The sequence below is a fragment of the Pyrus communis genome, chromosome 12 (assembly GCF_963583255.1).
Source record: "Pyrus communis chromosome 12, drPyrComm1.1, whole genome shotgun sequence".
NCBI classification, from domain to species: Eukaryota; Viridiplantae; Streptophyta; class Magnoliopsida; order Rosales; family Rosaceae; genus Pyrus; species Pyrus communis.
The window spans coordinates 23,216,071-23,240,625 of record NC_084814.1 but is presented as its reverse complement, the minus strand read 5'-3'; the positions used below and the strand labels follow the sequence as shown (position 1 = coordinate 23,240,625).

General features: G+C 37.7%; 8 protein-coding genes across 11 annotated transcripts in view; 4 read left to right on the top strand and 4 right to left on the bottom strand.

The window, feature by feature from the left end:
* The first annotated feature begins 569 nt into the window (after positions 1-569).
* Positions 570-2,471, top strand: LOC137710819 (malate dehydrogenase, chloroplastic-like). The gene is made up of 2 exons (XM_068449955.1): positions 570-702; positions 1,044-2,471. The coding sequence occupies exon 2, from the start codon at positions 1,054-1,056 to the stop codon at positions 2,293-2,295; it is 1,242 nt and encodes a 413-aa protein (XP_068306056.1). The 5' UTR covers positions 570-702; positions 1,044-1,053; the 3' UTR covers positions 2,296-2,471.
* A 337-nt stretch (positions 2,472-2,808) lies between these two features.
* LOC137710818 (pentatricopeptide repeat-containing protein At3g47530) lies at positions 2,809-4,891 on the bottom strand. Its single transcript, XM_068449954.1, has one exon. The coding sequence runs from the start codon at positions 4,778-4,780 to the stop codon at positions 2,981-2,983; it is 1,800 nt and encodes a 599-aa protein (XP_068306055.1). The 5' UTR covers positions 4,781-4,891; the 3' UTR covers positions 2,809-2,980.
* Positions 4,892-5,461: 570 nt separating this feature from the next.
* On the bottom strand, positions 5,462-6,924 carry LOC137710213 (protein RKD2-like). Its single transcript, XM_068449153.1, has 4 exons — positions 6,827-6,924; positions 6,471-6,616; positions 5,945-6,378; positions 5,462-5,788 (listed from the first exon to the last, which is right to left on the bottom strand). The coding sequence occupies exons 1-4, from the start codon at positions 6,922-6,924 to the stop codon at positions 5,462-5,464; spliced, it is 1,005 nt and encodes a 334-aa protein (XP_068305254.1).
* Positions 6,925-6,954: 30 nt separating this feature from the next.
* The window catches only part of LOC137711136 (large ribosomal subunit protein eL34-like), a 78,240-nt gene continuing 60,639 nt past the window's right edge, over positions 6,955-24,555 (top strand). The window contains exon 1 of the mRNA XM_068450344.1: positions 6,955-7,004. The gene's annotated coding sequence lies outside the window, so the exon portion shown is untranslated. The remainder of the gene's footprint in view (positions 7,005-24,555) is intronic.
* LOC137711046 (protein EMBRYO DEFECTIVE 514-like) lies at positions 8,863-10,632 on the bottom strand. Its single transcript, XM_068450244.1, has 2 exons — positions 10,227-10,632; positions 8,863-9,312 (listed from the first exon to the last, which is right to left on the bottom strand). The coding sequence occupies exons 1-2, from the start codon at positions 10,590-10,592 to the stop codon at positions 9,001-9,003; spliced, it is 678 nt and encodes a 225-aa protein (XP_068306345.1). The 5' UTR covers positions 10,593-10,632; the 3' UTR covers positions 8,863-9,000.
* LOC137710431 (uncharacterized) lies at positions 12,709-16,765 on the top strand. Of its 3 annotated transcripts, none has more exons than XM_068449447.1 (8): positions 12,709-12,814; positions 13,662-13,948; positions 14,387-14,458; positions 14,794-14,861; positions 15,117-15,273; positions 15,789-15,872; positions 15,955-16,044; positions 16,350-16,765. In XM_068449447.1, the coding sequence occupies exons 2-8, from the start codon at positions 13,682-13,684 to the stop codon at positions 16,470-16,472; spliced, it is 861 nt and encodes a 286-aa protein (XP_068305548.1). In that variant the 5' UTR covers positions 12,709-12,814; positions 13,662-13,681; the 3' UTR covers positions 16,473-16,765. The 3 variants fall into 3 exon arrangements, with proteins under 3 accessions (XP_068305548.1, XP_068305549.1, XP_068305550.1); XM_068449448.1 differs by lacking the exon at positions 12,709-12,814 and adding an exon at positions 13,166-13,317; XM_068449449.1 differs by lacking the exon at positions 12,709-12,814 and adding an exon at positions 13,273-13,422.
* On the top strand, positions 18,428-18,715 carry LOC137710212 (CLAVATA3/ESR (CLE)-related protein 45-like). Its single transcript, XM_068449152.1, has one exon. The coding sequence runs from the start codon at positions 18,428-18,430 to the stop codon at positions 18,713-18,715; it is 288 nt and encodes a 95-aa protein (XP_068305253.1).
* Positions 19,161-22,231, bottom strand: LOC137710845 (probable arabinosyltransferase ARAD1). Of its 2 annotated transcripts, XM_068449988.1 has the most exons (4): positions 21,966-22,231; positions 21,697-21,779; positions 20,489-21,525; positions 19,161-19,909 (listed from the first exon to the last, which is right to left on the bottom strand). In XM_068449988.1, the coding sequence occupies exons 3-4, from the start codon at positions 21,464-21,466 to the stop codon at positions 19,388-19,390; spliced, it is 1,500 nt and encodes a 499-aa protein (XP_068306089.1). In that variant the 5' UTR covers positions 21,467-21,525; positions 21,697-21,779; positions 21,966-22,231; the 3' UTR covers positions 19,161-19,387. The 2 variants fall into 2 exon arrangements, with proteins under 2 accessions (XP_068306089.1, XP_068306088.1); XM_068449987.1 differs by having other exon boundaries at positions 20,489-21,779.

Below are 24,555 nucleotides of genomic sequence, written 5' to 3'. Positions count from 1 at the left end.
TGAGTTACCGTCGTAATCTCATTTCCAGTATAAATGACCCTTCTCCTTTACAAATAGCTAATTTTCATAACTTTTTAATTTTTGTTGTTGTACTAGTATGATGTGTCTAAAGATGTCTGGTATTCGTAGGTGGGAGGTAGGTAAATGTCTATACACAACAACCCCCATAAACTTTGATTTTTTTTTTTTCTTTTCGGATGAGGATCCTCTTTGTCAGGATCTTAAGAATTCTCAAATTGTATCCGTTCATCGTATATCGTGTGATCATATATTATTTAATTAAATATAAATAATACCTGATCAAAACTGACGGTATAATATACAATAAACAGACACAATTTAAAAATATCCAAAATTCTGGTAAAATGGATTCTCCTGACTTTATTTCAAGTTTCTTGTCAAGCATCTACTTCTTATTTTATTCTAGATTAATCTCAGCCGTTGGAAGGGATCAGAGATTAGCGGCGTGATGAAGCAAACAAAATTGGTAGATTCCGTGTGCATCGGGTCCCACACACATTAAAAATTGAAGACAACGGTGTGGATTTATCCGAGGTCCATTGGCGGGGCTTCTCACGATCTCAAAGGGCAAAACCCCAAAAGGTCCAAAAACCCACCACTTTCTCGCTCCTATAAATCCCTCCCTTTCCAATTCGCGTCTCCGTAGCTCCCCGGTTGTTGGCGTTCGTCTTCCTCCTCAAGGTTAGGACTTTCAAACAATTTCTGAAGATTTAATTTGGGTTTTATTGTTTTAATTCGTACATTCACGGATCTATGAGCAATAGTTTCAGATCTGATGGGGTTTTTTTTTTAGAATTCTCCCAGCTGTTCAGTTCTTGATTTTTTTTTTTTTGCTTCTGAATCTGAAAGATGGATGGAAATCTTTTTTTTTTTTTTTTATTGCTGTAGACATAGCCCAGAATTTATGTTTTCATTTGGTGAATTGGGTTGCAGTTCATTTGATATTTAATCGTGTAAAAATGTTTGCCTTTTTGTGTTTATGAATTCGAGTTTTTGAGTTCGATTGAATTTGTGTGCTACAGAGCGTGAGAGATGGCAGCGACATCAGCAGCTACCTTTTCCATCGGAACCAATTGTTCCCTTGGCCACAAGGCGGCGTCGTTTCAACAGCCAAAGCCTTGTGCTTTGAGGTTCAACTCCCAAAACCTTCTCAAGAGCTCTTTCAGTGGGCTCAAGGCAACCACATCTTTCAATTGCGAAACCGAGACCTCGTTCTCGGGCAAAGAAACTGCCAAGGCTCTTCGAGCTTCTTTCGCTCGAAAAGCCCACAAGGATGCCCAGGTGGTTCGGTCTCAGTTCCAGCCCCAGGCCTCTTATAAAGTAGCTGTTCTTGGAGCTGCTGGTGGGATTGGTCAGCCACTGGCTCTTCTGATCAAGATGTCGCCTTTGGTCTCCTCCCTGCATCTTTACGATATTGCTAATGTCAAGGGTGTCGCCGCTGACTTGAGTCACTGCAACACTCCCTCCGAAGTTCTCGATTTCACTGGAGCAGCTGAGTTGCCCAGTTCCTTGAAAGGTGTGGATGTGGTGGTCATTCCCGCCGGAGTTCCAAGAAAGCCTGGCATGACCCGTGATGACCTCTTCAACATCAATGCCGGCATTGTGAGGAACTTGATCGAGGCTGTGGCTGATAACTGTCCTGATGCATTCATCCACATTATCAGTAATCCGGTGAACTCCACGGTGCCAATTGCTGCAGAAGTTCTGAAGCAGAAGGGTGTATATAACCCTAAAAAGCTCTTTGGTGTTTCTACCTTGGATGTTGTGAGGGCGAACACATTTGTTGCTCAGAAGAAGAATCTGAAACTGATTGATGTTGATGTCCCGGTTGTTGGAGGACATGCTGGGATAACTATTCTGCCCCTGCTATCCAAGACAAAACCCTCAGTCAGCCTCACTGACGAAGAAGTTGAACAACTAACTTTTAGGATCCAAAATGCTGGAACTGAGGTTGTAGAGGCAAAGGCAGGTGCTGGGTCCGCGACATTGTCAATGGCATATGCAGCAGCCAGGTTTGTTGAGTCATCTCTGCGGGCGCTGGACGGAGATGGGGATGTCTATGAGTGCTCTTATGTAGCATCTGATCTGACCGAGCTTCCATTCTTTGCATCAAGGGTTAAGCTTGGAAGGAACGGAATTGAAGCTTTCATACCGTCTGACCTCCAAGGTTTGACAGAGTATGAGCAAAAGGCTTTGGAAGCACTCAAGCCGGAACTGAAAGCCAGCATTGAGAAGGGTATTGCTTTTGCCAACAAGCAGACCGCGACTGCTTAGGCCGCTATTATCAGAAGCTTCTATTACCTCATTCCAGTGAATGCTTTACAGATATTTTTATGCGGATTTAGCATTACATCAGTACTTTCAGTTTTGTAGAATGAAGTCGATATCCTTTCAGCGATCTATGTTGAAGTGATTTTCGGAAGAAATATGGAGTTGCTTCTGTTGTTGTAGATTGAAGAATATTAGCCTTCTCTTGCGGAAACTTGTAGTGACAGTTTTGAAATAACTTGGCTGGTCGATCATGAGTTTTTAGGAATGTCATGTATTTCTATCATGCGTGTATGCAAGGGTTAGTTTCCGATGCGGCAAATGAATTCGAAAGTATGTGAATTCGTACTTTTCAATTGCAATACTTGTTTTCTTGTTCTACAAGCTTTCTTACTTTCGATACTTAGATTGTTAGAAAAGATCACTTATCGTCCAAAATGAAAGTTTACAAAACTTGCCCTCATAGAAGCTATGTGGGAGGAAAAGATCATTCAGCAAATTTCAACAGATTTGCCTGCAAGCAGACCGTGACTGCGAGTATTGTTCTTCGGAAGCTGAACTGTCGTCTTCTGTTCATCTTGTAAAGTTTAGGGCACCGATAGTTACTTAGCTGTAACTATGTACCGCCATCCATTTCATCTGCAGAAAATTGTTCCCAGTTGCTCATCTTTTCTGTAAATCTTGAATTTTCCTACCAATAGCCATTGCAGGAGCAGTGTCCCTCCCGGAAATGATGAAACCGGGTGCGGTCTCTGATAATTACCTCTCTGTTGTAAACCCCTGAGACAGCCATTGCGAAATTGTGGCAATCAACACAAATGCGAAGATTCTTGGCCACTCTGATTGGAGTGCCGGGAGGAGTTGACAGAACACCGAAGGCAATAGCCAATTTCTCGCTGTGGTAAGAGAGGGCATGCCCCTTGTCTTCTGCTCCCAAGTTGTGCAATTCAGATGTTACATCTGCAACGTAACCAGCAATCTTCAGCTGGCTATTAATCTCATCCAGCATTTTGTAGATTTCATCCTTCCGCAAATGTGAAACATCATCCACAACAAACTCGTGTGCTACTCCTTCCAGTTCAATCGTGCTACATCCCGGTGTAGTTTGAATTGCTTTTTCCTTCATAAACTTCCTCACTTCTGTTAGCTTCTCCCAGTTCCCACCTGAAGAATAAATATTCATCAACAGAACATAATCCCCAGCCTCTTGAGCCTTGAGTTCAATCAAATGGCCTACCACTCGTTCTGCAAGGGAATCACTGCCATGAATTCTGCAAGCCCCGAGTAAGGTCCTCCATATTGTAGGATCTGGTTTGATATCCATCGACGTTATGAGCTGATAGGCCTGATCAAGTTGACCAGCACGACCCAAAAGATCAACCATGCACCCATAGTGATGGACATTTGGCACTACCCCAAACTCTTTGCTCATAAGATCGAAAAACATCTTTCCTTCATCAACCAAACCACAATGGCTGCAAGCACAAAGAACTCCGGTAAAAGTCTGATCATCAGGTAAAACACCCATTTTCTGCATCTCTTCAAACGCTTCAATAGCTTCTCTACCATAACCATTCACTGCCAACCCTGAAATCATCGCACTCCACGAAATCACGTTTTTATCCCGCATTCCCTTAAAAACCCCAAAGGCCTTATCCAAACTCCCACAACGCGAATACATCGATACAAGACAGTTGCACAAATTTGAAGCACCACCATAACCGTGTTCCTCAATGTACTTATGAACCCGTTCGCCAAACTCCAACGCGTTCAAGCTGGCACAAGCTTGTAGCACAAGCAAACACGTAACGTCATCAGGCTCACACCTATGTATCTGACTCTGCATAATATCAAACAAACCCAGAGCATCCCTTGTCCGGTTATTATGCAAACAACTAGAAATCAATACATTCCAAGCCACAGTATCTCTCTTGGGAATTTCATCAAACACCTTACACGCTTCATCATACTTCCTGCAATTCGAATACAAATCCATCAAAGTGGTCAGCAAAAGACTGTCTGATCGATGCCCGTCTCTCAAAATCCTAGCATGCACCTGAATCCCACCCACCAACGACGAAACTCTAATGCAGGACTTGATAACAAAAGACGACGCCATAGCGTCGGCGCAGAGGCCGCGCCGCCGCAAATCTCTGTACAGATAAAACCCCTCCGCCGGTGAGTCGCTCTTGGAGCAAGCTCTTATCATTTTGTTGTAGTGAAAAGCCGTCGGCTTTTCGATTTGGTCGAAGAATTGGCGGGAATATGTGATGCTTTTCAATGGGGAAAGAGCGACGACGAGGGTCAGGAACTGGAAGGAAATGGCGGGGTCCAGAACGAGGGACGTTCGGAGGATGTGGGCGTGGATTTGGAGAAGATGGGATTTTGTGGTGCATGATTTGATGAGGGACAGCAAACGGGTTGATGAAGAGGTTTGAAGTAGTTTCTGGTACGAGGTTTGAGCTTTGGTTGCGACTGGAAGCGCTGTCATTTTTTCACTCTCATGCTTTTGCTTGCAAAGAAGTCTAATGTAAATTTTCAAGACTTTGGGTTGCTTGGAATTGCAGATCTAGAAAACACTTTTGCTCGTAACCGTTTTTATTAGAAGTGTCAGTCAAAAAGAATTTGGCATATTTTTCTTTATAAAGCGCTTCTATGAGCTGCAAATACGTTTAAATTGTAAAACACCAAAATAAATGCCAAGTATTAAGTGTTTGTATCATAGATGGGAGGATCTTTCGTCCAGTCGCCTAACCACTTGTCATGTTTGATTGACATCGCAAGTGAATAAGATCTCTTGTATATTACTCTCATTTTGTCCACATTGGTATCGAGAAATTTTTAAATGTGTCAGGAACACAACTCGATACATCAAGTGTCAATTACTTTTATTATGACACTTAGTGTATCGAATTGTGTTTTCAGCACACTAAAAATGTCTTGTTATCACCTCATGAGAGAGTTACCCTACGCGGTAAAGCTATGTAAAATTCTTCCCGGAATGGAACCACAATGGTAGAAAATTCAGAGCCCCATTGCTCATGAAGTTACGCACTCATAATAACATCACTAAAATTCAAAAACATGGAGTCTAATGAGAAAATTAAAAAAAATAAATAAACACATGAAAACTAAATTAAAATTAGAAAAAGCAATTCCAACCGATTAAAATTTAAAATAGAGTGTTGCATGCATTGTTATTTGAGGAAAAAGAGTCGGACAAGAGAGACTTAATTTCTTCGTCTTCCTCGTCAGCATCCATCGAGCTTGTTGGGTACTGAATGTTGCTGCAACTGAGAGATGATTGTGATTGCCCCATAACATTCCCCATGATCTTCCTCTTCTTGTAATTGGCTTTGAAGCAGGCCTGCCTCAACCGCTTCGTATTGTCTTCAAGCTGCATGTCAGGCACTTCCTCCAGCTGCTTCCTCTCCCTCTCCAGCAACGCGATCGCATTCCGAAGCTTCTCTGAGCTCTCTTCTCCTTCCTTTCCTAACTCCTGCATGAGTAAAAACGATATAATCGGTACACATTAAGTTATTTCGAACCAAACACGAACACGTACAAATATGTAACGCTTATTTATGAGCACCAAAAATTGGATGAAAAAAGTTGGTACGCGCATAAAATTATTAGTTATTGTTACAAGGTTAACCTGAATGTTTCGGATTAGGGTTTGAAGGCTGTTCAGCTTCCGGTGAGGCCACCGACGAATGCCCAACTCCCGACACCTTTTTTTGAGAAGGGTTAGCCCTACGTTGAGTTCTTTTGCTGCCTGAGTGATTGGCATGTAAAAGTACTGCGAAACGGTCTCTCTTGACAACATTTTGGAGGAAGAGAGAGAGGAGCTTGATGATCTATGTCTTTTATAAGAGAGTGGCCTCTTACTAATCACCTTATTTCTCTCTTCCCTTGAATCGTTCTCATCAGTTATGCCATTTTTTTCATTTTCGCATGTCAGAAGCAAAGGTTGCTGTTGTTGTTGATATTGCTGATGATGGTTGTGATTAACCTCAGTTAACCCAGCGCATAGCTCACTAGAATTAACTCCCAACAAGGCAGTTTCGTTTGCAAAGAAAATTCCATCATCTGCTTAACTTTTTAAACGTTAGATTAACTTCAACTGTACATCAAAAACGTCGACGAGACATCAAAGTACTAACAGGAATACTGAAACACACCTTCTAATACAGTTCGGATTGGTGGAATGTCGAGTGAGGAGTAAATAGGATCAATATCCGCGCAGCTCTCGAGTGGAAGAGGATCAAGAAAGCTATGATCTTGTACGATTGGCAAATCAAATTGCCAATCCAATGCAGCATACCCCCTTCAAATAATTTAACATCCACAACAGAAATATTGAAGAATATTATTACATATAAATCAATATTGCATGACAAAAACTAAGCTTTTGAAACCAAAAAAAAAGAAAAAAAACGCTACAGTTAAACAAGATGATATATATATATATATATATATATTGTATGTATGTATAGATGTATGCAAACATCAGTAATATTCACACACACACACACACCTGAAATCATGTGCAGTGGAAAATGTAGGTTGATTCGGGAAGAAAAATGGGTCTTCACCAAGATCCTTGACGACGTCGTACTTGGCCAGCCAACCCATCAGTGAATGATTTGTCATTTGATGAGAGAGAGAGAGAGAGAGAGAGAGAGAGAGAGAGAGTGAGAGAGAGAGAGAGAGAGAGAGAAAGAGCGTACAGCAGGAGGAGGAGGAGGAAGAAGAAGAAGAGACGAATGGGTATATATATCAGATGGATGAAAATCCCATACATGAAGTGTTATTCATTCATTGTTCACTGTGCGTGCTTAATTATTACCCAGTGAGAGTTACAAAGATGTATTAATTGAGGAAATTATCTCCTCGTAAACACATAATTATTATTTTTAATTTATTATCAGGAGTTCACGATGATCATTATCCTACATGAACGTGCGCCGCCACAACTCCCACCACCACAGGCCACCTAATTAATTTGATTATTCTTCCTTTCTCAGTTTCCCTCCTATAATTTCTTTCTTGAATTTGCTAATTAACCATGCTCTACTCAACTGAAATCATTCTTTTCTTTATAATTTGTTTGGCTGCAATATAATTACTTTAGGACTTGGAAGTAGAGAAATTTGTTATTGTGACCGAAACAGGAATGATACATTACGTGTTTTTATATAAATGGTGAAATTTTTTATTTTTTAAGTTATTAACTTTTTAAATCCCACCATTTTGAATAGTGACACGTGATGTAACGTTTCGTATTCTGGTCACACAGAAAAATATCTCTTTAGAAGTGATCTGCATGCTTGCCGCATGTCATCGATTTTTCTTCTTCTGAAGCTACCTACCTATTTGCTTGGAGTATAGTAATCTTGGAAATCTGGGTGGTAGTATTGCTATAGCCGTTCTATATATATGTATATGATTATCATTTCCGGTCACGTTTGTTCACCTTTTCCAATTATGACATGTCTTTCGTTCGTCCTTTGGATCGAATTGTATATAGGTGAAAATTATTTTTCAAAATCCTAATAATTTTTAGGATCATCACCCTTTTCTCTGTTTAGAGGTTCAAGTATATATTAGCACAAGAAAAAAGTAGTTCATGCGCATGATACAGGTTAAAATTTCCGATAAGATTTTAACAGAGTCCGCATATTTTTATTCGTGAATGAATATCGTATGGCATTAACCGTGAAAAATAACGTGGCTCAGATTAATTACACTGCAGAGGGTGGATTGGGTTTTAAAATAGATGCATGTAACGTACCAATAATCATTTACAAAGTAATGGTTAATCATTTTATTAAATTTATTAGGATAGAAGGGAACGTTGATTAGACATAATTTTCTATCAACAGTTAGAAATATTTTGATTAATTAAGCAGCCATTTTCGTTCTGGTTATTGCGTCTGCGTGGTGGCCAATTAATCCACAAAAATGGGGTGATTGTTATGCAGTTAATTATTATTATTTGAGTTCAAATTCTCTCTTCCAATTTTTCTCAAAAAATAAAATAAAATAAAATCTCTCTTCCAATTTATCAAAAATGTGAAACAACACGTACCGAGAACTTGATTAATATTGCGGTTAATTAATTCGTGTTATAAGTTGAACAATGTGTGAAAGAAAGAAAAAAGGATTTTTGTTGTATGGTTGGATCTTAATTTATAAAGGTATCTTTACCGGAAGATGTAAGATGTTTTGAAATGGGCGTTTTATATTTCTTGTTTTTAAGGTGTAAAGAACTCATCTTAGCTGGTAAATGTAAATAAGCCTAGTTCGATTTTTAAATTTCTCAGTTGAAATACTCTAATGAATGTTTACCGAGCATTATAATGAAATGGGTATTACCAGCAATGATTCATCAACTTAACCACCTCTCGCACCTTGCACCAATTGGCCGGACTCATACCCTTAACTTCTCACGTTTTTGGTATTAAAAAAAAAAAAAAGGTATCTACCACAAAAGGCTTTTTAGCTAAAATAGTCTCTGAGATTTGCATAATACATCACTTTGGTCCCTGAGATTGAAAATCAATATAAATGGTACCTTTCTCGAAAATCATTAAGAACAAACTGTTTTAGCTTCAATAAAACAGAAGTAATATAACCAGGTCCAAAACTTTTCTACTTTGAAACTTTGCTAAACACAAACGCGAGCAACGGGAAACCAGAGACTACATTTCAGTTTCTCGGCTTACCCCTTCCACGACCACGCCAGCCTCCACCACCGCCACCACCCCTGCCACCCTTGCCACCTAAGACTTTATTGGCTTCAGCGTTTGCTTTCATGTTCTCAGGCAAGGGAAGTATATGGTCCACACACTTCCTGAAGCTAAAATCATCAACAACTTCATCTTCCCTAATGAGGAAGAAGCACCTGCTTTTATACAACGGATGGATCCGAACTTGGAAAGCCTTGACCCCTCCGCCAATCTTCTTATCAGGCTCGGCATGACCCTTCTTAAGCAAGTCCAGCAAAACCAGATATTCATACTGCAAATATAACATGAATTTCAAAAAAAAAAAAAAAAAAAAAAAAAAAATCATCCAATAACAAGAGATATAATGTAGGGCAGCAAACTCAAAATCAAAGCACTATATGCCGCAATCACAACCAATTCACACAAATCTTACAAAACTAACCACATTTTAGTTGAAAAATCTAAAGCTGATCTCGTTGTGTAAGCATAACTCAACTCTATGAACTCAAATACAGAATGATGTGAACAGATTCTAGGTTTAATGTAGCAAAGACCAAAGAATTACCACAAACGAGCTTCCTACCAAATTCGAAGAGAAATCACATTCACGCGTGAATTAGATCTTCAAAAGCATAAATGAATAATACACACTCAAATTCAAAACATAACATTCAACTTGAATCCAGAATGCTGTGAACAGATTCTTAATGTAGCAAAGACCAAAGAACTACCATGTTCGAGCTTCCTACCAAATTCTAATAGAATTCACATTCACGCTTAAATTAGATCTTCAAACGCATAAATGGTAATACTCACTCAAATTCAAAACATAACATTCAACTCGAAACCAATATTTTCCGTTGGAAAGTGATTTTTGCATCTTATGTTCTTCCCCTCCTATCTTTCTAGCAATCGGATTGAATAAATCAAACACAACAACTCTGACTTTACTGATTAAAACAAAAACCTATTTGTAAAACTGGTTAATACACCAAACCCGCAGCAGTTGATGATCAACCAAACAGAGGAAAGCAAACACCCCAAAACCAAATTTCCCAAATCCAAATTAATCCAATTACAAAACACCAAATTAAATAAATCATACATTCTATTGCTATCCACTAACAAAAAGTTCCAATCTTTAACTTTCGGCATATTAAAAACAGAGCTCAAAGATTAAAAAAATTCATAGCGTTGTTTCGGTACCTTATTGACATTGAGATCAGTAGGCCAGTAATGGAGGAACTTGTAGAAGTAGTCGAACATCTCCACCGACGACCCAAAACTCTTCGGACCCAAGCTGACCCGACCCGACTTCTCTCCTTCCTCAAACTTCTTCTCAAACCGTTCTTCCTCCGGCGACTTCTCCACTTTCGTCTTCTTTGCATCGTTTTCTTCACTCCCCTCCTCGTCCCTCACCCGCTTCGAGTTCGCCTCAGCCTCCCCGTCAGTAGCTTCGACCTCGTCCGGATTTTGAGCCGCGGCGGGCTCTGAAGTTTCTAGGTCCATATCTTCAGCGGCGGCAGCGGCGGCAGGGGCGGCGGCTTCAGTTTCGGGGAGTTTCTCTGCCATACTGTCTGGTTGTGATTGTGTGTGAAGGCAAAACCTAGGATTTTGGGTTGTTTATATATGGGAAGATAGTATACGGTAACGGAAAAAGATCCTCACCTTAGATTTAGATTCCGTGATCGCAATCATTCATTACGGTCAGAAATCATGAATTTAAAATTTAAAATTAAATATAAAAAATACTTAATAAAAACTGACCGTACGATATACGATGAACGATTACGATCACGAGATCGTATAATCTCTATAAAAAAGATCCGGCGATGATCCTTTTCCTATTGTAACCTCTCTTTTGAGGTGGAATCCGGTTCGCGCAATAATTTCATATTCTGTTGGGCAACCGGTTATTATATATTTCCTTTTTTCCTTTGTGAAAAATAATTATAACAACATATAAAATATTTAAAATTGAGTAATGTTACACTTAATATAATTTTTGTATTATATTTGTACTCTTTTTTTAATAGAGTATAACTCATCAACGTATGTGGGTTCATCTTTATTACCAATGTGGCGTGAAAAATGTTGTATGAATAATATTTTTGTTTGAAAATATTCACATATAGATGTAGTTAAATACAAAAATATGATATTCATAGCTAAATTGGTTATTGTATGATATCGCTATGTACTTGTGTTTGAATTTCTCTCTTAATAATTTATCATATATTAGTTACAACATCACTTGAATAAAATTGGTTACAAATTTTTTTATTAGAAAGCACTAAGCAGTTACAATATGTAAAGGCTTTTGTTTATGTATCATTCCAGAAGGGTTAGAAATGTTTTTAAAATGACTGAAAGTGTTTTTTCAAAATTTACTTACATTTTACTAAGTATTGGTTTGGTACTGAGGTGCTTTTATAAAAAATAGGTATAATAAAAATTAAAAAAAACTGAGCTCAAAAAGGTGTTTGGTAAACACTTAAAAACAGCTTATTTTCACAGTTTTGGGTGAGAAAAAGCTGAAAACGTGAATCAGCAAAAATGAGTTTATTCTCATAGCACATCAGAAGAAGTTTTTTTTCAAAGCACAGTAATACCAAACCAGCCATAAGACTTGGTTCCAAAAGTACTCATTGAAAGCAGTTTTAGTCATTTTAAAAGTACTTACAAGTCCTGAATACATTTTTCATTGCATGCATTTTGCATAAAAAGCATAGAAGTTCTTCTAGGTCGTATAATTGCTTTTTGAAAAAGCACACGTGAAGTGTTTCCTAAAAAAAAAATTCCAAATGAGAATTTCGACTTCTAATAAAAATTTCACCCTGTTTGTAATAAAAGCTCTTCAAGCCAAAAAAAAAAAAAAAAAAAACGTACGAGTTAAAGTGCTTCTTTCAAAAGCAATTATTGTTTGATATTTTTTTAATGTATGTTTTAGTGTAATATTTCCCTAAATCTTTCATTGGAAGTGACAAGAAAGAGTAAAGGGATCACAAAATTTGCACACTTGTTTCAACATGGTAAAAGGTCAAGTAATGATAAGTAGTGTTTCTAGGAGGAGTCTCATATGTTCATGAACCGTTCAATGCTTGTATGTCAAACATTCAATTTTACAAGTTACCATGAAAAATTCAAAATTACTCTATCATTTTTAATAAAAAGAAGAAAAAGAAATCCTAATAAAAAAGTTCAGTTGACAATGTTCTTTGGTCCTTTTTGGGTAAATACAAATTAGATTATGCTTGTTTTTATCTTCTACTTGGAGTTTTCTATATGTTTGTTTTTGTTTACGAGCGATAATTAAATAGAGAAAGAATTGAACTCGAGATTTCAAATACAAAAATGAATACATTTAACCAACTAAATCACGAGATTTATAGTGAAACTTAAAATTGGTTTCTTTTGTTGGAAATGGTTACCTACCATATAACATCATGCGGACACACATCCGTGACCGTTACTGTTGAAACACGCGCTAAATCTGGTGCGCAGAGCGAGGTACATCTGCACCGTCCAAGTCACACTCATGTCTCTCTCAACGGTCAAGATGAACTGAAACCCTCCATTTGGTACAGAATCCACAGAGGATTCTGGCCCTAGCTTTGGATGGACGTTACCGAACCTAGGCTCTTTGAATCCGAACCTGGATGCCTTAGAAATTAAATTAAATTAAACTTTTTGTTTCACTATCGTGGAAAAGCAAAAGGTTAAAAGCCAGGACATTTTCACAAGAGAAGAATTTCTCAGAGTTTCTACGGCTCAAATTCCAGGTCTTTTCAGAGGTACTTTCGAATTTTGATTCTTCTTTTTTTCCCCAATTTGTTTAAATTTCTTATAAATTCCGTTTTCTGGATTTTTACAATGCATTTTTTGGTGTAGATTCTTCAATCTTCGGTGTTGAGAATCATAAAGTTGTTGCATTTCGATCTGGGTTGTGAATTTTTAGGGTTCATGGATCGGCGATTGAATCGAATCGGTGTGTTTTGTGGAATTCGGGTGTCGATTTGGGTAGGGGAAGTTTGGGGATTTTGGTGGGTTAGGGATTCGGCAAAGTGTGGGATTTTTTGTTTGGTAGCTGAGAAAGGAGGTGATTCCTTTTTCTTGGCTTTCTTATTGCTTAAGTTATTTTGGAAAATTAGATGGGATCAATGGAGGCATTGGTCGTGCTGTATCGGTTTAATCGTATACAATGTTAGATTGTTTGATTTCTTTGCCTTTTGTTTCGCCTTTTGTGTTATGTTCTTACTAGCATCCGAACACGCAGCTGAAATCGATCGAATGCAGGGTAATTTCGAGCTGTTGTAGAAATTTGAAGGCTTTGCTTTCGGCTTGGTTTCCAGTAGAACTGAGGAGGATAGTAGAGAAGTTCAATTAGAACGTTATTGTCTAGGTCAATGCCTTGCCATTCGTTCTTCTAGGTCTAGATACTGAAAGAAATAGGATTTAAGATCCGATTTCTTAAATTTTTATGCACTTGTATGCAGGACTTCTTTTTTCTTCCATGATCAATGGAACCCATAATCGTGACTTTTTTTAACATTTCGAACTTTCAATTTGGTGTATCTTATTGTATTTTGAAGGAGATTGTGTTGAATGATTGAATTTTTTTTCTCCGTGTTGTGGATGCAGGAGCTTTAATTTGAGTGCGAATGGGTGATCACCTGGTGTTGTGTGTTGACCGCTTCACAAAACCTGAAGGCTTGCAAGGGAGTGAGACCCCAGGATCTTCTGTAGAGGGTTCATGCTCCCACTCTGCTGAGCTACCCACTTGTGCCATTGATGTTAAGGGAGTGGGGGAGAAGACTGTATCTGAAGAAGAAGAGCCTCTGATTCAGACGGTTGAATGTCGCATTTGCCAGGAAGAAGATAGCGTTAAGAATTTGGAGGTCCCCTGTTCTTGCAGTGGCAGCTTAAAAGTACGTTTATCTATTGATATCTATACATTTCTTTAAACTAGAAATTTTGGATATTTTTTTTGGAGGGGGCTGTGGGGGAGGGTTGTCACTCGTTTAATTCCTTTGACCCTAATTACTTAAATATGTCAACATTTACAATAGAGAAATTCTTGAAGTAGGATACTCTTGCTGTTTAAATACGATTGTCGTTAGTGACTTTGTTCAAAATATATTCTCCACTGCAGTTGGTCAGTGTCAGCTATATGCTCAAATCAGTTTGTGCTCTTGAAGTCCCTTTTTGTTTATGGTTTAATTATATGGAGAGATCTTAGCTATATATGAAGTTTTTACTCCATACTAATTGTTTGAACTTTGGAATCATGCTCATAATTATATATTGATAACCAATGCCAATGATTTCTTGCTTTAATTTTTTTTTTTTTTTTTTTTTTGGTCCAGTTTGCTCATAGGAAGTGTGTCCAGCGATGGTGCAATGAGAAGGGAGATATAATTTGTGAAATTTGTCATCAGGTAAATTTCTAGAATCCTTAACCATCTGCAATTGTCATTTTTTTTTATGATTTTTTAAGTAAAGAATTTGTTCCGTTCATACAAGTAAGCAACTTCACTTTGTTTGAAGCTATCTTAGTCATGCCTTTGTTTTCTGGAAAGCATGAAATTCAATGTTGTATTATGAGAAAGGTATTTGGTTTTTATCAATAAATTATGATGATGCATCCGCATAATATAGTAACATCATGTGAGCATTTGCTGTTAGGTCATTTCAATTGGTTATTATGAATTTATTCCATTTGTGAATTGCAAGTCATTGAGTGGACTTTTACAAAAAGTTTCCTGATGTACAGCCATACCAACATGGTTATACTGCCCCACCACCTCCCCCTCAGTCCGAAGATACCACAATTGACATCAGGCAAGTTTAGATTTTACATATGCTTTACAAACTTGTTCATGTTGTTACTAAGGATTCTTTTCTCGTTTTATCTTTCAGTTTTTCAAATTAGCTTTGGCCAGATGTGATAAGGACTTTGCTTGTTTTTGTGTATTACTTTATCCCCACCCGTATCATTGCATTACCATTCTTCAGGTCAATACAACATACAGCTTTATCTATGACTTTTTTCTGTTTTGATCTTTTGTTGTTTTGCTTCTTGGATCTGCCTGACAGTGATGGTTGGACAATCTCTGGTACTCCTTTGGATTTGCGTGATCCTCGACTATTAGCAATGGCAGCGGCTGAACGCCACATTCTAGAGGCCGAATATGATGAGTATGCTGACACAAATGCTAGTGGAGCAGCCTTTTGCCGCTCTGCTGCTCTAATTGTAAGCCATAGTTACCACCATTACTGATGTGTTGTTTTTCTATAGTAGGGCATGTTGGAATGGCATACTGTCATCTCATTTTTGTTCTGATTTTAATTTATGGATCTTATCACACGATGAGGACAACCTAGCTGATGCTTTTGTCAGCTATAAACAATAGGGTAGTGCTATCCACACAACCACTTTTACTTCCCACACACCCCTAAGAATGAATTGAAGAAGATCAATTGCCAAAACAAGGGTGTGTGAGAGGTAAAATGGGTGTGTGAATATCACTTTCCTGAAGAATATCCCTAATATTTAACTTTATATTTTATGTACAACTCTATTTTCTTAGTACACCTTTTCTCTCTAGTCATTCTGAACTGGTGTAACTAGTTGCAGGTTCTGTTCTAGGCCCTGCAACTTGTTGCTATGCGTGTTCACAGTTTAAACCTCAGCAACATGCTCTAATCTCAGTTGAATAAGAAAATTTAATCTAATTTCTATTGTTCTCCTGTATTGTTCCTCGGCAGTTAATGGCTCTTCTCCTCTTGAGGCATGCGTTGACCCTTCCCAACGGTGACGGGGATGATGATGATGCATCCACCTTTTTTTCTGTAAGTGCCATAAGCATGTTGGATGTTTCTTATAACATTTCAGATTGTTTCACTATCTAACTAAATGATCAATTGTTAACAGCTTTTCTTGCTCCGGGCTGCTGGTTTTCTTCTCCCATGCTACATTATGGCTTGGGCCATCAGCATATTACAACGTCGAAGGCAAAGACAGGTTAGTTCTGGGCTCTGCTGTCTTGGAGAAACCCAAGAATAATCACTTTTTATATATCCTTGGTGATATGAGATATCATCTCTGAGATTGGTTACATAACGTCTCTGAGATTGGTTACATAACGAAGCTTGAACGAGCTTTGGCATGCTTCTGACTGCACTAAAAGAAAGTAGGAATCATGTCCCAGACAACTTTTGTTTGCCATTTACCAGAAGCTTTCCGGTCGGCAGATGATTGTAAATGTAAATTTTAATATGTTCTTTTTAATTACACGCTAATTTGTTCATATGCTACTGTTGATCCAGGAAGCAGCAGCACTTGCGGCAACTGAGGTTGCATTTATGCTGCAGGCAGGGCAACGCAGGGGCTTGCAGTTCACAATAGCTCCGGGACCTGCAGTGACTCCCCATCAGGAGCCAATTCAGTGATATGATGTCGTCAACTATGGCAATGTTCTACTTCGGTGAAGAGGATTATGTTGGGACTCGAAATATGAGCGTGTTGTGTCTGTTTATGCTATTAGCATTAAAGAGGAAGATCAGAAGGCTTTAGCTTTCATACTGTCGTGTACCTGTAATCGAATTATTTTACATACTCTTCAAGCTCGTGTTTTGTACATAACCTTTGTTATCACCGCAGCAGTTCTGCTGCACGGTAAACTGCTGTCGAAAGAGCTGTATTCCTACTGATTGTAGTTGCAAACTAAAACATCTACTTTACATGCATCGTGTGTAAGTATCCTGTTCTTATGTAGCCTAGTTTTATGTTTTCCGGTTTTGGAGTCGCGCGCTAAACCAGACTGAGCCAACGGCTAGTTCGCTTTGCTCTCAGGCACTCTTGAGTGTGGAAAGCGCTAGTTGAAGCCAATCTAGTTGGAATATGATGATTTGGGATTTCAAGTTTTAAGATGCTTCACACACCAATGCTTTCTTGAAGTCTGATTGTTCAAGAAAACCCCATCATCTTGTGTTGTAGTTGTTAAAGTTAAATGTGATGGTGAAGGATGATTTTGGAAAGCAAACGTTCCATTCAAATTCTTTTGCTTTAATACAGCTCTCAAAGCTCACGTCCAGCTTGGACCATGACCAGTCCACCTCCTCATCGATTTTGTTTCTTTTCATTTCTATTTCAAAACGATATTCTAAACTCTTCAAATCTATGAGAAAAGAAATTCAAACTCATGTTCAAAGGGTTGAGACCTCTGCTCTAATTAACTGATCTGACTCACGTTTACAACCAAAAGGAAAAAAAAGGACAACGGTCTTTGTGGGTAAGCGAGATATATATAAAGAAGAAAAAGAAAGGAGATGGGGAGGCCATATATGCAAGAACAAAATGCATTTCTTTGAAAGTTTGAATTAGGGTTTTAAGGGCTAAGCAATTTAAAGAGAGGGGAAAGAAAAGCATAAAGGAATTCCATTCAGCACAAGAAACAAAGACTGGGATTTTTTGGTGCATGGAGGAAAGAGCTTGGAATTCTAAAGCTAGTTGTTAACTTAAAGCAAGTTAAGCTGCATAAAGCTTTGCTGTTGGTTGGTTGGTTTGGTTATTTGGAGTGTTTTTTTTGGTTGGAGGGATTTCTATTCCCCACCATTACTCCTACATCTCTACTTTTGATGGCTTTTTTGGCTGCGTTTGTTATCTAAATATGGAACTGGCTGCTGCAACCAAAATGGTGTGTTAAGAGATTTTTTGGGCAGGGTGGGATCTAGGATTGAATGAGACCAAAGTACGATAGAAATTTCGGTGTTGTTTCATTAGAGTATTTTTTACACTGGGTGGATCAACTTGGATCAGGTGGGACCATTCTATACTTTTGCAAGAGGTGTTTTACAGATGACGTGATTATGTGTCCTTACCCAAGTTTTTCTCCTGAAATATAGGGAATTTGTTCTTTTTGTGATGTTTATCGAACCATCTGCTTGATTAGGCGGCCTGACTGAAGATTTTCAAGCGATGAGGAGCTCGTAAGAACTCTACACGTCAGCATGGTCAGATGAGGTGGCATGTTGGAAAAGCATTCAAGATACACAAAACTGGTCTTTGTTCGGTAAAAAAAAGAGGTAGGGAAGTGATAGAGAGAAAGATACTTGGCTTCCCAAGGGTAGTGTTCCAACTTAACTTTTGATTCAAACCTGTCAGAGTCTTCTAAAACAGCCTTATATATTGCTTCTGTGGCAGGCTGCTTATGATTAAGGTGAATCTAAATCTTCCCTACATATTCTGCCTACCCTTCTTCTGAGGGGCCTCCCTTTGTGCTTTATGCCTTTAGAGTCCTCCAAATCCCATAAAAGACATTCCCTTGGCTTGTTCTCACAGGGAATGAAACCATAACAAACACTAGCACTCAATCTCTTATCCAAACACAGATAGCTTCAAAAGCATGGGGTTTTTGGCTTACAGAAGGGCTCTTCTTCTTCTTGTTTGCATTGGGTTTCTAGCCCTTCAACCCGAAAAGGTTTCCGGCTTAAGAAGCAGAGATTTGGCTCTGAGATGGGACAAAGGGCACTTGCCATTTCTTAAAAGGTTGCATCTTTTTAAGGCTGTTGCTGTAGAGGATTTGGAAGCTAAGATGACTTTGGCACCTGCACCTTCGATGACATTCGATGCGAATCAGTCAAACAAAAGAAAAGTTCGAAGAGGTTCCGACCCCATTCACAACAGAAGTTGACAGGATGCTGATGCACTTAGCTATGGGGAGAAGAAGCCGGCAACAGAGTATTTTCACGCAGAAGAAGCTCGTATGGCTGTAACTAATACAGAAAGGTTCAACGGGGTGGCGGGCATCCAATTTGGTTAGAATTATATGTTTTCGTTTGTTTTTTAGTCGAAAGTTTTTTTGTTGAGCTGAAGAACTGCAGCTTAAACCCGATCATCGAGCTAGCATCATCTGTATTGTATAAACCTAGGTCCTAACCAATAGCTGAATACTTTGAGAGAATGATGATGCTGGCTCTCACAGATTACATGCATTTCTGATTTTTCTCTATAAAAGCTAAGGACTTCTATGATTCTGTGTTGTGAATAGTTTTGCATTTACTGTTTAGTTTCATCAAAACAGTCAAAATTTCACGAATAGTAGCCGTGACGATAGAACTAATTCTTCGTTGAAAAAATAAAAAACGAAATAATTGGATTGAAAATTATTACGTAAACTACAACTACAATCAGTACCGATGGCACAAATATATACTGTCTAAAACAAAATCCTTACATGTCTCAAGTTCTCAACTTAGTCTGCACCTCTCTTGTACTCCACCTTCAGCGAACTTGTGATGTTTCCCCGATGAGGTCAAGAGATCTTAGTGACTAAACATTTCAAAATCTTTCATACGGGCGAGTGTCATTTCGCTCTTATATCAGATGTTGACCTGTCATATCTCTTCTTCCCGTGAAATTTAAATTGTATAGAGGTTTTCTTATGAGCAACTGCCTGCCATAGCATATCAACGGCATCACCAGGCTGGGATGGATACTGATATTCAAAATGATGTACAACTTCCTTCAACCTTTCCCACATCTTGGTCCACGTTTCTTGCTTGATTCCTCGCAGAAGATTCAGTAGGTAACCCTTCTTAATAGCGTCAGATGAGTGAACAAATATGCAAAACTGTGAGTAGTCTAAGAAATCTTCAAATGGTAGCTCAATCTCATCACTAATTATCACAGGAACACAATGGCTGGCGATGGCATCAAATAGGCGATTTGAGGAAGGGGTATCACCAGCAAGATTCGGGCAAAACTTTGATGAGGCCATTCCTTGGCTTGCCTTGTTAATACCATTCCCTCGAACGCTACCAAAAGTGAAGTATACATCTTTCTCGTCTTTAAGAAGATAATACAATTCCTGTCGAACTTTTCCTCCCTGGTTTAGTACAGTAAAGAAAACCACAAGTAAGATATTATCGACAATTATAAAACTGATTATTACTAAAATAATCTAGTGCATAATGTAAAGGAAGCAGGGAAGCACCACAAAAGACCAGCTTTTTGGTAACAAAGCGCCAGCAACAATGATAAAAGTGCATCAGAAACATGAATAAATCAAAGTAGGATTATGAAATAGATCACGTTGATCACGACTCACGATACAAACACTTTGTATGGAATTAAGATGCATTGACATACTATATCAAGTTAGCAATCAGTTCTGGAGAGCCCTGCATTGAGAACTGGTTTATGCACTAAAATTCCATTAGTATTAAAACGAATTGTTTGCTCCTCTATTTCAACTTGGCACAGAAGACTGAAAATATAAAGCTAATGAAACAGCCCTTTTTAAAAAATTCCTAATTTCCAGGCAATTCATTCAGAGATCAAATTTGGAGTAACATAAGCTAATTGAATCAAATTTCATCATGTATTTAGCACCATTATCAACCCATTCAAAACAAATATAATGTAAAAGATTGTATGAGAAGATGTAAGTGAAGGAAAAACATACATCTTTCCTGTATATTGCTCCTCGGAAGTATAATAGTATAGGACGCTCATTGAATGAGGCTGATTTGCTGCTCTGAATGGTCATCACCAAATGTCTGTAAGGAGCAATTATGTCCTTCTCAATATTTGCTATTTCAGCAGGGTATCTTCCAAAATCCGCAAGCACAAACATTGCAGAGCCTAATTTCTTTCTTGCATCTAACATGCTATTGGGATGGTGAGCAACTATTAAATGATCCTTCCCACCCTTTCTTTTCCATTCCTCCCGACCCATCAAATACTGCACCAACTCTTCCTGCAACTTCTTGTTCACACTTACTTTCTCCTTTCCACGAAGCTTAGAATGCCTGTTGTAACTCAGAGATGCGAAGAACGGCACAAAAATAACATCTGCTTGGCTTGAATTGTGCACCCTGACTACTGTGCATGGTCTGACCACAGTCGGAAGACTTGATGATAGAAGATCAAGGGTGAGCCAGTATTCGATACTGTGCTGTAAATTCAGGCCACCTGGGTAAGCTGGAATAGAACTCGGGTTTTTGACATTTGGCCAAGTTTGATTCTCCTTACCCTTCCAATCTAATAACCCAAAGTGAAACTCCGGAGGCAACTCATACATAAACACCCTCAAGAGAGCCTGAGTCGAGTCACAAGCAATCGTTTTCTTTTTTCCTAAAGATTCCAACTTCTTGCTTGAATTGGAATCTTCACATCCCAATTCACTTATTTTTGTGGATATTCCAGCATCAACCAGGGGAACCTCAGAAGGGAGGAAAAGAAGGTTTTTCTGCCTACTTTTCAAAAGGGGCTCAAAGTACACCGACGTGCCATTGAGAAGAATAAGCTTAAACACTGAACTCGGTGTAAAGGAAGTATTGCTAAACTGAAGTAGGAAGACAGAAGAAGAGATTAAAAGGAACAATGAAATCGTTATCAAGTAGAAAAGAAACTTCGATGGAAGCCTACTCTTTTCCGACATTGATGAAATTTCCGGCAACTAAAACTCTACTAAATTTTGCAAATTGAACAAGATAGCATCTGCAATTACACAAAATAAGGAATGCAATCAATGCTACTCTTCTAAAAACCAATGCCTTTCAGCTCAGATCCTTAACACAGCAGCTCGATTGCCACTCGCTAAAATCTCTAAGAACAGCAACATCAAGATTCAATTCAAGGAAAATAAATCTCTATATACTGTGAACTTACTACACATAAAACCTTGAATTTCTCGAAAACCATAATCTCTCTCTCTTAAAATCAAAGCCAGAGCAACTGAGAAAGTGATAAATCTGCACACACAGTGAATAAATACTTAATTATACTTAATTATTTGGATTCTTAAGCAATTTAACTACATGAAAAATTGCAGCAGAAAAACATGAAAGGATTCAAATTTATAAAATCTCTCAACTGGGTTTTTACAGAAACATGATTTCACGAAAAGGATCGATTACAAAAAGAAAAAAGATTGTTACCTGATGAACTGGGGTTCTGAAACTCCACAGCATGCAGATATATATTTTCAGACTTCTGCAAAAGGGGCGAAGCTTGGAGGAGGAAGCTAAAACATAGAGAGGGACCTTTGAACAAAGTCCATGAGTATGTAATTATTATTTCTTAACCTTTCTTGTAAGCTATGGCATTTGATAAATCAAGAAAATAATACTTTTATATTAATCTTTTTGGTTGTTCATGAGTCCATGACATGGAGAACAGAAAGCTCATGACTTTATGAAACCTTTATTCTCGTGGGAATTGATTTTTGAGTTTTGCTATGGTGTGCTCGTCCTCGTGGCTATTAATAAAGGATTTCATATTACGACGAGAAATTTAATATTATGTTTGGACGAAGAAATTTAAGATTATTAAGAAATTTTAAAATGACGGCAATTGAAATGACATGATTTTATTTTTTAAAATTTGTGAATTTTCTTGTTTGGTTAACCTAAAAGAATAATAGAATTGAATACGAAATTTGTCATTTTTAAACTTTTAATCATAGAAATTGAGAAATGACACCTATTTATATGGAATTTAAACTTAGGAATTGGAGGTCCCAAATTCCAAGTTTTTTTTTCCATGCAAAAATTCTAAATTTCTATGTTTATGAACCCAAACAAGAGAATTAGTGCATGTTAATTTATAAATTCTTACTTTTATTCAAATTCTAAGTTTATTTTCCTCGTCCAAACATAATGTAAATGAAATAAGTTCACTTCTGCTATGAACAGTAAAAGAAATAATATTGTATTATAAGCATTGTTATTAGCATTTTATTTTACTTTTTTTTCTTACAAGTGTATTTTTTTAAAATATAAAAAATTTAGAATGCAAAATAAAAATCTAAATTTTGAAGTATCTAGACAAATAAAATTGCAAAAAAGTGCCCTTTGTTTAAGACATTGCGAAAAATATGCTTCAAATTTCTTGTGATGGCGTGTTAAATTCCTGACCGACAGAAATAAATTATTATCATTTCGTTTAGTTGGTTGCCTAATAAAGTAGTTTAAGTTGGATTTGCTACCAAATTTAACGGATACAATTGGAGAGATCAAGCCTTTCTATGGCTTATTTCAGAAATTGACACCTGTCCATTACTTATTCTATTTTTTTTAATACATTGGTATTTTTACGTTAGAGGAAGGAAGAGTTTGGCTAAGCCACACAATGAGCAACCTAATTTAGCATTAAATTCGCCATTCACGAGATTCGAACATAGACTTATATATCATTAGACTATAATATTGAGTGACACTTATTCTACTTTTAACCAGTGTTAATTAACTAAAAAATAGGGAAAAAAATGAAACGTGAAAACCCAAACCACCATGACGCACTGCAATCATCCGTCTCCTTCTCCTCCTGTCTCTCTCACCATTCCAATACCCGAATCGAAAACAAAAAACTCGCCCTTGTTGTAGACGAATGATAGAGAAATTCGAACACGGAGAACCCATCATAGAAAATTACTAAAAGATGTTGAGACAGAACTGTAAGAGTACGTTGGAGAAGAGAGAGCTTCTACTGGTGGGTACATTGCACATTGTCAAAACTACAAATGAGTCATTCTCGTCGTCCAAATGCAAATTGAGGTCTAAGACGAAAATACAATAGGGTATGAAAATGAAAAATGTGAGATATGGTTCAAAGCGAGGCTCAAAGAATATTTCTTGTTCGCCCTTCTTTCTGGCCAATTATGTCACTAAAGAGTAGGGAAAATATATTGTCATTGCGAAATGATCTTACCATTTAATGTTGTGATATCCATACACCTATTTTTACCTCTTAAACACTCCTTTCAATTTTCGGCCGCCAAATCAAATAAATTGAAGAAGATTAGTGGACAAAAATAGCATGAGCGTGTGGAAGATAAAAAAAAATGTGCGTAAATAGCAATACCCTACCATTTATTGAGTTCATAAGTATTTTTTGTAAAAAAGACGAGTGTTTAATTTTTGTAAGATTTTTTGTGTACAGACAATAAAAAAAATGTTGAAAATCTTTAGAAGCGGTTTTATCATTTATCGAATAATCTTTTGTTTTTTTTTTTTTCAATGTTAAAATCATCATAGATGTGAATAAAACCATCTTCCACTAATCGAAGATCGAAATGGTGAAAGGAGGAAATTGACCAATGGCAAAAGGTAGGATTGATTCCATGCAATTTACATCACAAAAACTCTTCAGTTTGAGGAGAGATTTTTCAGTGTGACCGTCGCACGAAATGGTACATCACATGTCCCTATATAAATAGTGGGTTATGTGTGTTAAAAAGTTAATAACTTAAAAATTAAAATTTTCCACCACTTACATAAAAATAAATCGTGTACCATCCATATTTCCGTCACAATTAAAAATTTCTCCAATTTGAGAAGGAAAGTCTTGGGATTAGCCAAACTTCAACTCTTGAACAACCCACTAAAAGACTTTGAAAGTCGCAATAACATAGCCAATTACTTATTTAGTAGGTAGTCTTCCATTGAAAAAAAATCCCTAAGAATCGAGAATCTTGACGAGGCAGTGTAATTACACCATACTAGCTTCTCTGTACACATGAGTGCATAC

Excerpts from the sequence above, each read along its gene's own strand:
- LOC137710819 (XM_068449955.1), top strand. The coding sequence starts at position 1,054 with ATGGCAGCGACATCAGCAGCTACCTTTTCCATCGGAACCAATTGTTCC.
- LOC137710818 (XM_068449954.1), bottom strand. The coding sequence starts at position 4,780 with ATGACAGCGCTTCCAGTCGCAACCAAAGCTCAAACCTCGTACCAGAAA.
- LOC137710213 (XM_068449153.1), bottom strand. The coding sequence starts at position 6,924 with ATGGGTTGGCTGGCCAAGTACGACGTCGTCAAGGATCTTGGTGAAGAC. Across the intron at positions 6,379-6,470 it reads AATCCGAACTGTATTAGAAG|ATGATGGAATTTTCTTTGCA; the intron begins GTGTGTTTCAGT and ends AAAGTTAAGCAG. Across the intron at positions 5,789-5,944 it reads CCCTAATCCGAAACATTCAG|GAGTTAGGAAAGGAAGGAGA; the intron begins GTTAACCTTGTA and ends TTACTCATGCAG.
- LOC137711046 (XM_068450244.1), bottom strand. The coding sequence starts at position 10,592 with ATGGCAGAGAAACTCCCCGAAACTGAAGCCGCCGCCCCTGCCGCCGCT. Across the intron at positions 9,313-10,226 it reads CTGATCTCAATGTCAATAAG|TATGAATATCTGGTTTTGCT; the intron begins GTACCGAAACAA and ends TTATATTTGCAG.
- LOC137710431 (XM_068449447.1), top strand. The coding sequence starts at position 13,682 with ATGGGTGATCACCTGGTGTTGTGTGTTGACCGCTTCACAAAACCTGAA. Across the intron at positions 14,459-14,793 it reads TTTGTGAAATTTGTCATCAG|CCATACCAACATGGTTATAC; the intron begins GTAAATTTCTAG and ends CCTGATGTACAG. Across the intron at positions 15,274-15,788 it reads GCCGCTCTGCTGCTCTAATT|TTAATGGCTCTTCTCCTCTT; the intron begins GTAAGCCATAGT and ends GTTCCTCGGCAG.
- LOC137710212 (XM_068449152.1), top strand. The coding sequence starts at position 18,428 with ATGGGGTTTTTGGCTTACAGAAGGGCTCTTCTTCTTCTTGTTTGCATT.
- LOC137710845 (XM_068449987.1), bottom strand. The coding sequence starts at position 21,466 with ATGTCGGAAAAGAGTAGGCTTCCATCGAAGTTTCTTTTCTACTTGATA. Across the intron at positions 19,910-20,488 it reads GAGCAATATACAGGAAAGAT|GGAGGAAAAGTTCGACAGGA; the intron begins GTATGTTTTTCC and ends GTACTAAACCAG.